The sequence below is a fragment of the Sinohyriopsis cumingii genome, unplaced genomic scaffold (assembly GCF_028554795.1).
Source record: "Sinohyriopsis cumingii isolate HCF-2022 unplaced genomic scaffold, ASM2855479v2 utg003814l, whole genome shotgun sequence".
In the NCBI taxonomy this organism is placed as follows: Eukaryota; Metazoa; Mollusca; class Bivalvia; order Unionida; family Unionidae; genus Sinohyriopsis; species Sinohyriopsis cumingii.
Window position 1 is genome coordinate 17,598 of NW_028316600.1, and position 13,643 is coordinate 31,240.

Genomic DNA, 13,643 nt, shown 5'->3' on the forward strand with positions numbered 1-13,643 from the left:
CACTTTGACAAGATGCAGAAAGGATCGCAAAGAAACAGTGGCTTATAGGAAGGCAATAACAATGATCGAATATTTTGCCAGCTTAATTTGTATTGATTTATGTATTCAGACTTGAAGATAATTGGAAAGAAAATATATTACAATCCTCACAATGTTTCTGTCAGAGCGTGTTTTGCATGATTTGTCTGTGTCTATGTTATCCAATATAAAAAATCTAATAGGAAAGCTACTGGACACCTAAGTTGGAAGTTACATAGCAAAAAAGATATGAGAATTCTAATTTCAATGATTTTCCTGCCATTTTTATAAATTTGCAGCTACAGGGATTATGTGTGTTGTAAGTCGAATGAAACATTAGTTGGCTTTTAACTGACAATCATTTAATGACATGAAATCGATTACAGGATTGGTATTTTCAAGCGAAGTTAATGCTAAAATACCTTCTGTGCAGTTCCTGCCCATCCAGCCAGAAGTACAGTTGCAAAAGTATGAACCCATGGTATTTGTACAGGTAGCATTATTTCCACATGGCGAAGTGAGACATTCATCAATGTCTGAAACAAAGACAATTAGCATAGCTTTGAATATAAGGCAATGACAAACTTTGAATGAGACGTTTGAACAGGTTCCAATGAAATGTGTTACGTGTGCACATCATCGTTTGATCCATGACTATTCAAATGTGTTAACATGTTTGTCGATCGTTGTTGACCACAACTACAGCTTTGGTATTTGTTGTCATGTGATTTGCACGGAGAGGATAAGTGAGGACATCCGGGAACGGAAGTCTCTCTTACATGTGCAGCACACAAGGTTTGGTAAAGAAACAGAGTCGTTGGTATATATGTCCTTACGAGTTTCACGTTTCGTCTGCACCTGATCAATGTTGAACTGTTCTGTTGCGCATGTACTTAATAAGCTCTTGTTAGAACAGGAGGGAATGTCTTGCGCAAGTGTCTCTCATGAGTCGCTATTGATATCCATAATAGGTAAGGACACCTTCAGTGTATTCATGTAGCGCTTCTTGTGTCCTCCAACAGCGCGCTTTACATCAAAGGGTTCGCCATATAGCAGCTGTCCCCTAAAAGGTTCCTTTGGCAACGGGACAATGTTTGCTGCCCATCTAAGCATGGGCCTATCCTCTGCAGACAACTGAAGTCATATATGATGAAGACGCTCGTGAAAATCTCAAAATCAGGAATCGTAGAATTGATTGACTTGTCAGGAACGTCTGCTATAGACAGTAAACGTCTCGCTGTCATATAGGAGGGTGTTGAAGAGAGCAGCTCGGTACAGTTTCACCTGGTCGGTAAATCTGAGTCATCTGCCGTCGCAAACATTCTCACATAGTCTCCCGAGGGCTGAAGTAACTTTGGTAGTTCTGGTGTTGAATTCAATGTGATTGTTGACTGCTCTTGAGAGGTTGCTGCCCAGAGCAGTGAAGCTGTCGACTTCCTGTAGTATGATCCTACATTGTCATGCACGGTTCATAATTTTTCTTTCCAGCGGGAGGTTGGGACATGAATTCCGTCTCTTCCTACTGTTCGAGAGGTGGTAAGTATGACACCCCTGACAAAACCTGTCCATGATGGCATGCATGTCTTGTTTTGAGCAGGAATAGAGGGTGCAGACGCCAGGAACGATGATGTTCTTGATTTATGTTTCCTTCGTCTTCGTGATCCACAGCAAACACCAAGGTTAGACGGCAAGAAATCCAATCCCGTGTCCAACATGGAATACTGATTACTGCTGTTGTAGTCATTTGAGAGCAAAACTTGATAAATATGATGTAGAGTATGCGCATCAGACCGCAGCCTTGTTCCACACCATCTGCAGATTCTCCCTCGGCCATTACATCTGCCATCATGCTGTCGCGGACCTTACTAATGAATGTAATGAACCTACACAGCATCCCAAATGTGACATCATATTGCAAACTCCATTTCTGCTGATAGTCATGACGGCAACTATGAGGTCACGAAATGTTGTATCGTGGTCTCTGTATTGCTCTTGGAATTTTTGCTGGAGTTGTCGTCCAGCGATTATCATGCCGATTGCTTCAGGACTTGCGAGGAAACCGAACTTCTTTTCTGGAAGAAGACTCAGCTCAAGATGTTGAATGAAGCGATTTAAGAGGACACGAGAAAGTTTCTTTACAATTGACAAGAGGGATATTCATATGAGCATGTCACACCACTGATAGTAGCCGTCTCGCTTGTAGAGGTGGGCCATGTAGATGCTTTTAAATTCATGTTCGATTATTGATTCATTCTATAATTCTTGACATTGTATGTGCATTTCGGGAGCAGTGAAAGTCCATCGGCGTTGTACGCTTCAGTGGATTTGGCATCAGATCCTGAGGCCATTCGACAGGACTTTTTAAAGATTAACATTTTGGTCGAATTTGACAGTGTGCACTTTTAGGGACAGAGGAAAAGCTAATGGTAAAATGGTAATGCAGATGAAAATGGAATGGTACCTTGCAAATATATATCAAATGGACTTTCCATACAGTTCCTCTCTAAGCAGACGTTTTATAGCTAAATTACAAACGATACTATGTAGTTATTTATCACAAATCAAAACTCGGGGCCCCGAGTTGCCGAGTGGTCTAAAGCGTTCTTCGTTACGGATCACTGCCATCTCACCGCTGTCTGCGTGGGTTCGAGTCTCGGATTCGGCTAATGTGGGAATGTGAGAAAGCTTGCCAGTAGCTTCTCGTGGGTCGGTGGTTCTTTCCCGGGTTCTTCCTCCACCATTAATACTGGCCGCCATGTATAGCCAATCGCGTGCTGAAAAATGGCGTTAAACCCACCACCAACAACAACAACAACATCAAAACTCATTTTTCCAGGCTAAACCAAACTAATTCTTTCTGAAGAATTTTGTGTGCGTAATACATTTGGTTCAATGCATTACAGAAGTCTTTGTTAGAGACAACTTGATTGAACAGTTGAAAATAATGAGAAGGGAAAAAGACTAGAGAGGGTCGAATTTTATTGTTGAATAACTTAAAGAGAGATTGAAAGAAATTAATACTCGAAGATATCTTCACATTTTGGAATGATTGTGTACATTGCTATGGAAGTAAATTACCAAGGAACATATATGTAAACTCGTTATGCTATTAAAGTTTAATGGAAGTTAATATTAATTTGATTTCGACCTACAATTTGTTTAGTGACATGAAATCGCTTACAAGACTAATATTATCAAGCGAGGATAGATGGTAAAATACCTTCTGTGCAGTTCGTTCCCTTCCAGCCACTGGTACAGTTGCATACGTATGAACCAATGGTATTTGTACATGTAGTATCATTTACACATGGCGAGGTTGAACATTCATCAATGTCTGAAACACAGAGAAGGTGGAATTTTATTATTCAAAGAAATAAAGACACATGGAAAGAAATCAATCTTATAAGGTATCTTCACATTTGGAGGTAGTGGTGTCCTCTCATAGGCAATTATAAAGGAACAACGATTAAATCTCTGTAGGTTGTCAAATTTTACCTGGAATGCAATATTAATCTGATTTCCATCAAAAGTGTTTCAGTGCCATTTAAACACTTCTAAGATTCATTGGATCAATCGAAGATAGATGTTAAGATACCTTCCGGGCATTATGTTCCTATCCAACCTTTAATTCAGTTATGTACGTATGAACCAATGTTATTTGTACATGTATCATTATTTCCACGGATCAAATTTGAATACAAATTAATGTCAGAAGAAAACACATATAATGAAGATGTATGGGGCGCCGGAGACGTTTCTCACAGTAATATTTGAAGGTGATATGGAACAGTAATTATACTTGAAGGAAAAACGTGTCTTATAAATAATGTATTTTTCCATGTGTTGATTTCTCTGAATAATATTTTGTCATTGATTGGCAATGATACTCTCGAAAATGAAGAAGGGAACAAGAACTAACAATAATTGATGCCGAAAACATTTAACCCTTCACTTGAAGAGACAAGTCAACGAGTTCGATTGAATATTTAATGAAATTTCTCCATCGTTTCGTGTGGTTCTTATATGTTCATGCTTACATAGTAAAGCACGAAGTGTAATTATAGATAAAGGTTGAGTGCAAACGATTCATATTTCATATTTTATGGTTACTATATTTATTTTAGAAAGTGCTTTGTTCAGAGAATAAATTAAATTAAAACACATAGTAGAATCAACCACTGCCACAGCTTGACAAGATGCAGGAAGGATCGCAAAGAACCAGTAGCTCTTGGAAAGGCAATAACAATGATCAAATATTCTGCCAGCTTAATTTGTATTGATTTGAACCAATGGTATTTGTACATGTAGCATCATTTACACATGGCGAGGTCGAACATTCATCTATGTCTGAAACACAGAGAAGGTGGAACTGTATTATTCAAAGAACAAAATATACATGTAAAGAAATGAAGTCTAAAATGTATGTAGTGATGTCCGCTCATAAGCACCTTCCATGGAGCAACAATTGCAGCTCTGAAGGTTGTCAAATTTTACCTGGAATGAAACTTTAATCTGAGTTCTATCAGCAGTGTTTCAGTGCCATGAAAACACAAGATTCATAGCATCAGTCGAAGATAGATATTAAGATACCTTCAGGGCAGTTTATTCCTATCCAGCCATTAGTGCATTTATATACGCACGAACCAATGTTATTTGTACATGTATCATTATTTCCACGTATCAGATTTGAATAATAATTAATTTGAGGAAAAAGGATATACAAAGTAAATTTGAAGGGAGAGACGGAGACGTTTCGCACAGTAATAGTTGAAGGTGATATGTGACATTAGTTATAATTGAATCAATAAAGTGTCTTCTATAATAATGTATTTTTTCATATGTTGATTCCACTGAATAATTATTTGTCATCTGATTGGCACTGATACTCTCGAAAATGAAGAAAGGAAGAAGAACTAACAATAATTGATGCCGAAAAAGTATTTAACCGTTCACTTAAAGAGACGTGTCAACGAGTTGGACTGAATGTTTAATGAACTTTCTCCATCGTCTTGTGTGATTCTTACATATTCATACTTACATACTAAAGCATGAAGACTAATTATAGATAAAGGTTGAGTGAAAACGATTAATATTTATATTTTATAGTCACCATATATAGAGGTCAGAAAGGGCATTGTTGAGAGAAGAAATTAAATTGAAACACATAGTGGAATCAACCACTACCACACTTTGACAAGATGCAGAAAGGATCGCAAAGAAACAGTGGCTCATAGGAAGGCAATAACAATGATCGAATATTTTGCCAGCTTAATTTGTATTGATTTATGTATCCAGACTTGAAGATAATTGGAAAGAAAATGTATTACAATCCTCACAATGTTTCTGTCAGAGCGTGTTTTGCATGATTTGTCTGTGTCTATGTTATTCAATATAAAAAATCTAATAGGAAAGCTACTGGACACCTAAGTTGGAAGTTACATAGCAAAAAAGATATGAGAATTCTAATTTCAATGATTTTCCTGCCATTCTTATACATTTGCAGCTACAGGGATTATGTGTGTTGTAAGTCGAATGAAACATTAGTTGGCTTTTAACTGACAATCATTTAATGACATGAAATCGATTACAGGATTGGTATTTTCAAGCGAAGTTAATGCTAAAATACCTTCTGTGCAGTTCCTGCCCATCCAGCCAGAAGTACAGTTGCAAAAGTATGAACCCATGGTATTTGTACAGGTAGCATTATTTCCACATGGCGAAGTGAGACATTCATCAATGTCTGAAACAAAGACAATTAGCATAGCTTTGAATATAGAGCAATCACAAACTTTGAATGAGACGTTTGAACAGGTTCCAATGAAATGTGTTACGTGTGCACATCATAGTTTGATCCATGACTATTCAAATGTGTTAACAAGCTTGTCGATCGTTGTTGACCACAACTACAGCTTTGGTATTTGTTGTCATGTGATGTGCACGGAGAGGATAAGTGAGGACATCCGGGCACGGAAGTGTCTCTTACATGTGCAGCACACAAGGTTTGGTAAAGAAACAGAGTCGTTGGTATATATGTCCTTACGAGTTTCACGTTTCGTCTGCACCTGATCAATGTTGAACTGTTCTGTTGCGCATGTGCTTAATAAGCTCTTGTTAGACCAGGAGGGAATGTCTTGCGCAAGTGTCTCTCATGAGTCGCTATTGATATCCATAATAGGTAAGGACACCTTCAGTGTATTCATGTAGCGCTTCTTGTGTCCTCCAACAGCGCGCTTTACATCAAAGAGTTCGCCATATAGCAGCTGTCCTCTAAAAGGTTCATTTGGCAACGGGACAATGTTTGCTGCCCATCTAAGCATGGGCCTACCCTCTGCAGACAACTGAAGGCATATATGATGAAGACGCTCGTGAAAATCTCAAAATCAGGAATCGTAGAATTGATTGACTTGTCAGGAACGTCTGCTATAGACAGTAAACGTCTCGCTGTCATATAGGAGGGTGTTGAAGAGAGCAGCTCGGTACAGTTTCACCTGGTCGGTAAATCTGAGTCATCTGCCGTCGCAAACATTCTCACATAGTCTCCCGAGGGCTGAAGTAACTTTGGTAGTTCTGGTGTTGAATTCAATGTGATTGTTGACTGCTCTTGAGAGGTTGCTGCCCAGAGCAGTGAAGCTGTCGACTTCCTGTAGTATGATCCTACATTGTCATGCACGGTTCATAATTTTTCTTTCCAGCGGGAGGTTGGGACATGAATTCCGTCTCTTCCTACTGTTCGAGAGGTGGTAAGTATGACACCCCTGACAAAACCTGTCCATGATGGCATGCATGTCTTGTTTTGAGCAGGAATAGAGGGTGTAGACGCCAGGAACGATGATGTTCTTGATTTATGTTTCCTTCGTCTTCGTGATCCACAGCAAACACCAAGGTTAGACGGCAAGAAATCCAATCCCGTGTCCAACATGGAATACTGATTACTGCTGTGGTAGTCATTTGAGAGCAAAACATGACAAATATGATGTAGAGTATGCGCATCAGACCGCAGCCTTGTTCCACACCATCTGCGGATTCTCCCTTGACCATTACATCTGCCATCATGCTGTCGCGGACCTTACTAATGAATGTAATGAATCTACACAGCAACCCAAATTTGGCATCATATTCCAGACTCCATTTCTGCTGATAGTTAGGACGGCAACGGTGAGGTCACGAAATGTTGTATCGTGGTCTCTGTATTGCTCTTGGAATTTTTGCTGGAGTTGTCGTCCAGCGATTATCATGCCCATTGCTCCAGGACTTGCGAGGAAACCAAACTTCTTTTCTGGAAGAAGACTCAGCTCAAGATGTTGAATGAAGCGATTGAAGAGGACGCGAGAAAGTTTCTTTACAATTGACAAGAGGGACATTCATATGAGAATGTCACACCACTGATAGTAGCCCTCTCGCTTGTAGAGGTGGGCCATGTAGATGCTTTTAAATTCATGTTCGATAATTGATTCATTCTATAATTCTTGATGGCATCGGATCCTGAGGCCATTCGACTGGACTTTTTAAAGAGGAACATTTTGGTAGAATTTGACAGTGTGCACTTTAGGGACACAGGAAAAGCTAATGGTAAAATGGTAATGCAGATGAAAATGGAACGGTACCTTGCAAATATATATCAAATGGACTTTCCATACAGTTCCTCTCTAAGCAGACGTTTTATAGCTAAATTACAAACGATACTATGTAGTTATTCATCACAAATCAAAACTCATTTTTCCAGGCGGAACCAAACTAATTCTTTCTGAAGAATGTTGTGTGCGTAATACATTTTGCTTCAATGCATTACAGAAGTCTTTGTTAGAGACAACTTGATTGAACAGTTGAAAATAATGAGATGGGAAAAAGACTAGAGAGGGTCGAATTTTATTGTTGAATAACTTAAAGAGAGATTGAAAGAAATTAATACTCGAAGATATCTTCACATTTGGGAATTATAGTATACATTCCTATGGAAGTAAAGTACCAAGCAAGATAGATTTAAGCTCGTTATGCTATTAAAGTGTAATGGAAGTTAATATTAATTTGATTTCGACCTACAGTTTGTTTTAGTGACATGAAATCGCTTGCAAGACTAATATTATCAAGCGAGGATAGATGGTAAAATACCTTCTGTGCAGTTCTTTCCCTTCCAGCCACTGGTACAGTTGCATACGTATGAACCAATGGTATTCGTACATGTAGCATTGTTTGCACATGGCGAGGTTAAACATTCATCAATGTCTGAAACACAGAGAAGGTGGAATTATATTATTCAAAGAAATAAAGACACATGGAAAGAAATCAATCTTATAAGGTATCTTCACATTTGGAGGTAGTGGTGTCCTCTCATAGGCAATTATAAAGGAACAACGATTAAATCTCTGTAGGTTGTCAAATTTTACCTGGAATGCAATATTAATCTGATTTCCATCAAAAGTGTTTCAGTGCCATTTAAACACTTCTAAGATTCATTGGATCAATCGAAGATAGATGTTAAGATACCTTCCGGGCATTATATTCCTATCCAACCTTTAATTCAGTTATGTACGTATGAACCAATGTTATTTGTACATGTATCATTATTTCCACGGATCAAATTTGAATACAAATTAATGTCAGAAGAAAACACATATAATGAAGATGTATGGGGCGCCGGAGACGTTTCTCACAGTAATATTTGAAGGTGATATGGAACAGTAATTATACTTGAAGGAAAAACGTGTCTTATAAATAATGTATTTTTCCATATGTTGATTTCTCTGAATAATATTTTGTCATTGATTGGCAATGATACTCTCGAAAATGAAGAAGGGAACAAGAACTAACAATAATTGATGCCGAAAACATTTAACCCTTCACTTGAAGAGACAAGTCAACGAGTTCGATTGAATATTTAATGAAATTTCTCCATCGTTTCGTGTGGTTCTTATATGTTCATGCTTACATAGTAAAGCACGAAGTGTAATTATAGATAAAGGTTGAGTGCAAACGATTCATATTTCATATTTTATGGTCACTATATTTATTTTAGAAAGTGCTTTGTTCAGAGAATAAATTAAATTAAAACACATAGTAGAATCAACCACTGCCACAGCTTGACAAGATGCAGGAAGGATCGCAAAGAACCAGTAGCTCTTGGAAAGGCAATAACAATGATCAAATATTCTGCCAGCTTAATTTGTATTGATTTGAACCAATGGTATTTGTACATGTAGCATCATTTACACATGGCGAGGTCGAACATTCATCTATGTCTGAAACACAGAGAAGGTGGAACTGTATTATTCAAAGAACAAAATATACATGTAAAGAAATGAAGTCTAAAATGTATGTAGTGATGTCCGCTCATAAGCACCTTCCATGGAGCAACAATTGCAGCTCTGAAGGTTGTCAAATTTTACCTGGAATGAAACTTTAATCTGAGTTCTATCAGCAGTGTTTCAGTGCCATGAAAACACAAGATTCATAGCATCAGTCGAAGATAGATATTAAGATACCTTCAGGGCAGTTTATTCCTATCCAGCCATTAGTGCATTTATATACGCATGAACCAATGTTATTTGTACATGTATCATTATTTCCACGTATCAGATTTGAATAATAATTAATTTGAGGAAAAAGGATATACAAAGTAAATTTGAAGGGAGAGACGGAGACGTTTCGCACAGTAATAGTTGAAGGTGATATGTGACATTAGTTATAATTGAATCAATAAAGTGTCTTCTATAATAATGTATTTTTTCATATGTTGATTCCACTGAATAATTATTTGTCATCTGATTGGCACTGATACTCTCGAAAATGAAGAAAGGAAGAAGAACTAACAATAATTGATGCCGAAAAAGTATTTAACCGTTCACTTAAAGAGACGTGTCAACGAGTTGGACTGAATGTTTAATGAACTTTCTCCATCGTCTTGTGTGATTCTTACATATTCATACTTACATACTAAAGCATGAAGACTAATTATAGATAAAGGTTGAGTGAAAACGATTAATATTTATATTTTATAGTCACCATATATAGAGGTCAGAAAGGGCATTGTTGAGAGAAGAAATTAAATTGAAACACATAGTGGAATCAACCACTACCACACTTTGACAAGATGCAGAAAGGATCGCAAAGAAACAGTGGCTCATAGGAAGGCAATAACAATGATCGAATATTTTGCCAGCTTAATTTGTATTGATTTATGTATCCAGACTTGAAGATAATTGGAAAGAAAATATATTACAATCCTCACAATGTTTCTGTCAGAGCGTGTTTTGCATGATTTGTCTGTGTCTATGTTATTCAATATAAAAAATCTAATAGGAAAGCTACTGGACACCTAAGTTGGAAGTTACATAGCAAAAAAGATATGAGAATTCTAATTTCAATGATTTTCCTGCCATTCTTATACATTTGCAGCTACAGGGATTATGTGTGTTGTAAGTCGAATGAAACATTAGTTGGCTTTTAACTGACAATCATTTAATGACATGAAATCGATTACAGGATTGGTATTTTCAAGCGAAGTTAATGCTAAAATACCTTCTGTGCAGTTCCTGCCCATCCAGCCAGAAGTACAGTTGCAAAAGTATGAACCCATGGTATTTGTACAGGTAGCATTATTTCCACATGGCGAAGTGAGACATTCATCAATGTCTGAAACAAAGACAATTAGCATAGCTTTGAATATAGAGCAATCACAAACTTTGAATGAGACGTTTGAACAGGTTCCAATGAAATGTGTTACGTGTGCACATCATAGTTTGATCCATGACTATTCAAATGTGTTAACAAGCTTGTCGATCGTTGTTGACCACAACTACAGCTTTGGTATTTGTTGTCATGTGATGTGCACGGAGAGGATAAGTGAGGACATCCGGGCACGGAAGTGTCTCTTACATGTGCAGCACACAAGGTTTGGTAAAGAAACAGAGTCGTTGGTATATATGTCCTTACGAGTTTCACGTTTCGTCTGCACCTGATCAATGTTGAACTGTTCTGTTGCGCATGTGCTTAATAAGCTCTTGTTAGACCAGGAGGGAATGTCTTGCGCAAGTGTCTCTCATGAGTCGCTATTGATATCCATAATAGGTAAGGACACCTTCAGTGTATTCATGTAGCGCTTCTTGTGTCCTCCAACAGCGCGCTTTACATCAAAGAGTTCGCCATATAGCAGCTGTCCTCTAAAAGGTTCATTTGGCAACGGGACAATGTTTGCTGCCCATCTAAGCATGGGCCTACCCTCTGCAGACAACTGAAGGCATATATGATGAAGACGCTCGTGAAAATCTCAAAATCAGGAATCGTAGAATTGATTGACTTGTCAGGAACGTCTGCTATAGACAGTAAACGTCTCGCTGTCATATAGGAGGGTGTTGAAGAGAGCAGCTCGGTACAGTTTCACCTGGTCGGTAAATCTGAGTCATCTGCCGTCGCAAACATTCTCACATAGTCTCCCGAGGGCTGAAGTAACTTTGGTAGTTCTGGTGTTGAATTCAATGTGATTGTTGACTGCTCTTGAGAGGTTGCTGCCCAGAGCAGTGAAGCTGTCGACTTCCTGTAGTATGATCCTACATTGTCATGCACGGTTCATAATTTTTCTTTCCAGCGGGAGGTTGGGACATGAATTCCGTCTCTTCCTACTGTTCGAGAGGTGGTAAGTATGACACCCCTGACAAAACATGTCCATGATGGCATGCATGTCTTGTTTTGAGCAGGAATAGAGGGTGCAGACGCCTGGAACGATGATGTTCTTGATTTATGTTTCCTTCGTCTTCGTGATCCACAGCAAACACCAAGGTTAGACGGCAAGAAATCCAATCCCGTGTCCAACATGGAATACTGATTACTGCTGTGGTAGTCATTTGAGAGCAAAACATGACAAATATGATGTAGAGTATGCGCATCAGACCGCAGCCTTGTTCCACACCATCTGCGGATTCTCCCTTGGCCATTACATCTGCCATCATGCTGTCGCGGACCTTACTAATGAATGTAATGAATCTACACAGCAACCCAAATTTGGCATCATATTCCAGACTCCATTTCTGCTGATAGTTAGGACGGCAACGGTGAGGTCACGAAATGTTGTATCGTGGTCTCTGTATTGCTCTTGGAATTTTTGCTGGAGTTGTCGTCCAGCGATTATCATGCCCATTGCTCCAGGACTTGCGAGGAAACCAAACTTCTTTTCTGGAAGAAGACTCAGCTCAAGATGTTGAATGAAGCGATTGAAGAGGACGCGAGAAAGTTTCTTTACAATTGACAAGAGGGACATTCATATGAGAATGTCACACCACTGATAGTAGCCCTCTCGCTTGTAGAGGTGGGCCATGTAGATGCTTTTAAATTCATGTTCGATAATTGATTCATTCTATAATTCTTGATGGCATCGGATCCTGAGGCCATTCGACTGGACTTTTTAAAGAGGAACATTTTGGTAGAATTTGACAGTGTGCACTTTAGGGACACAGGAAAAGCTAATGGTAAAATGGTAATGCAGATGAAAATGGAACGGTACCTTGCAAATATATATCAAATGGACTTTCCATACAGTTCCTCTCTAAGCAGACGTTTTATAGCTAAATTACAAACGATACTATGTAGTTATTCATCACAAATCAAAACTCATTTTTCCAGGCGGAACCAAACTAATTCTTTCTGAAGAATGTTGTGTGCGTAATACATTTTGCTTCAATGCATTACAGAAGTCTTTGTTAGAGACAACTTGATTGAACAGTTGAAAATAATGAGATGGGAAAAAGACTAGAGAGGGTCGAATTTTATTGTTGAATAACTTAAAGAGAGATTGAAAGAAATTAATACTCGAAGATATCTTCACATTTGGGAATTATAGTATACATTCCTATGGAAGTAAAGTACCAAGCAATATAGATTTAAGCTCGTTATGCTATTAAAGTGTAATGGAAGTTAATATTAATTTGATTTCGACCTACAGTTTGTTTTAGTGACATGAAATCGCTTGCAAGACTAATACTATCAAGCGAGGATAGATGGTAAAATACCTTCTGTGCAGTTCTTTCCCTTCCAGCCACTGGTACAGTTGCATACGTATGAACCAATGGTATTCGTACATGTAGCATTGTTTGCACATGGCGAGGTTAAACATTCATCAATGTCTGAAACACAGAGAAGGTGGAATTATATTATTCAAAGAAATAAAGACACATGGAAAGAAATCAATCTTATAAGGTATCTTCACATTTGGAGGTAGTGGTGTCCTCTCATAGGCAATTATAAAGGAACAACGATTAAATCTCTGTAGGTTGTCAAATTTTACCTGGAATGCAATATTAATCTGATTTCCATCAAAAGTGTTTCAGTGCCATTTAAACACTTCTAAGATTCATTGGATCAATCGAAGATAGATGTTAAGATACCTTCCGGGCATTATATTCCTATCCAACCTTTAATTCAGTTATGTACGTATGAACCAATGTTATTTGTACATGTATCATTATTTCCACGGATCAAATTTGAATACAAATTAATGTCAGAAGAAAACACATATAATGAAGATGTATGGGGCGCCGGAGACGTTTCTCACAGTAATATTTGAAGGTGATATGGAACAGTAATTATACTTGAAGGAAAAACGTGTCTTATAAATAATGTATTTTTCCATATGTTGA

At 38.0% G+C, this 13,643-nt stretch overlaps 1 protein-coding gene across 1 annotated transcript in view; it reads right to left on the reverse strand.

Moving 5' to 3' along the window:
* Positions 1-13,643, reverse strand: part of LOC149769404 (uncharacterized) — a gene marked incomplete at both ends in the record, with an annotated part of 45,066 nt that overhangs the window by 17,269 nt on the left and 14,154 nt on the right. The window contains 6 exons of the mRNA XM_089949903.1: positions 441-554; positions 3,239-3,352; positions 5,645-5,758; positions 8,128-8,241; positions 10,534-10,647; positions 13,017-13,130. Coding sequence (XP_089806029.1) covers positions 441-554; positions 3,239-3,352; positions 5,645-5,758; positions 8,128-8,241; positions 10,534-10,647; positions 13,017-13,130 — 684 coding nt within the window. The remainder of the gene's footprint in view (positions 1-440; positions 555-3,238; positions 3,353-5,644; positions 5,759-8,127; positions 8,242-10,533; positions 10,648-13,016; positions 13,131-13,643) is intronic.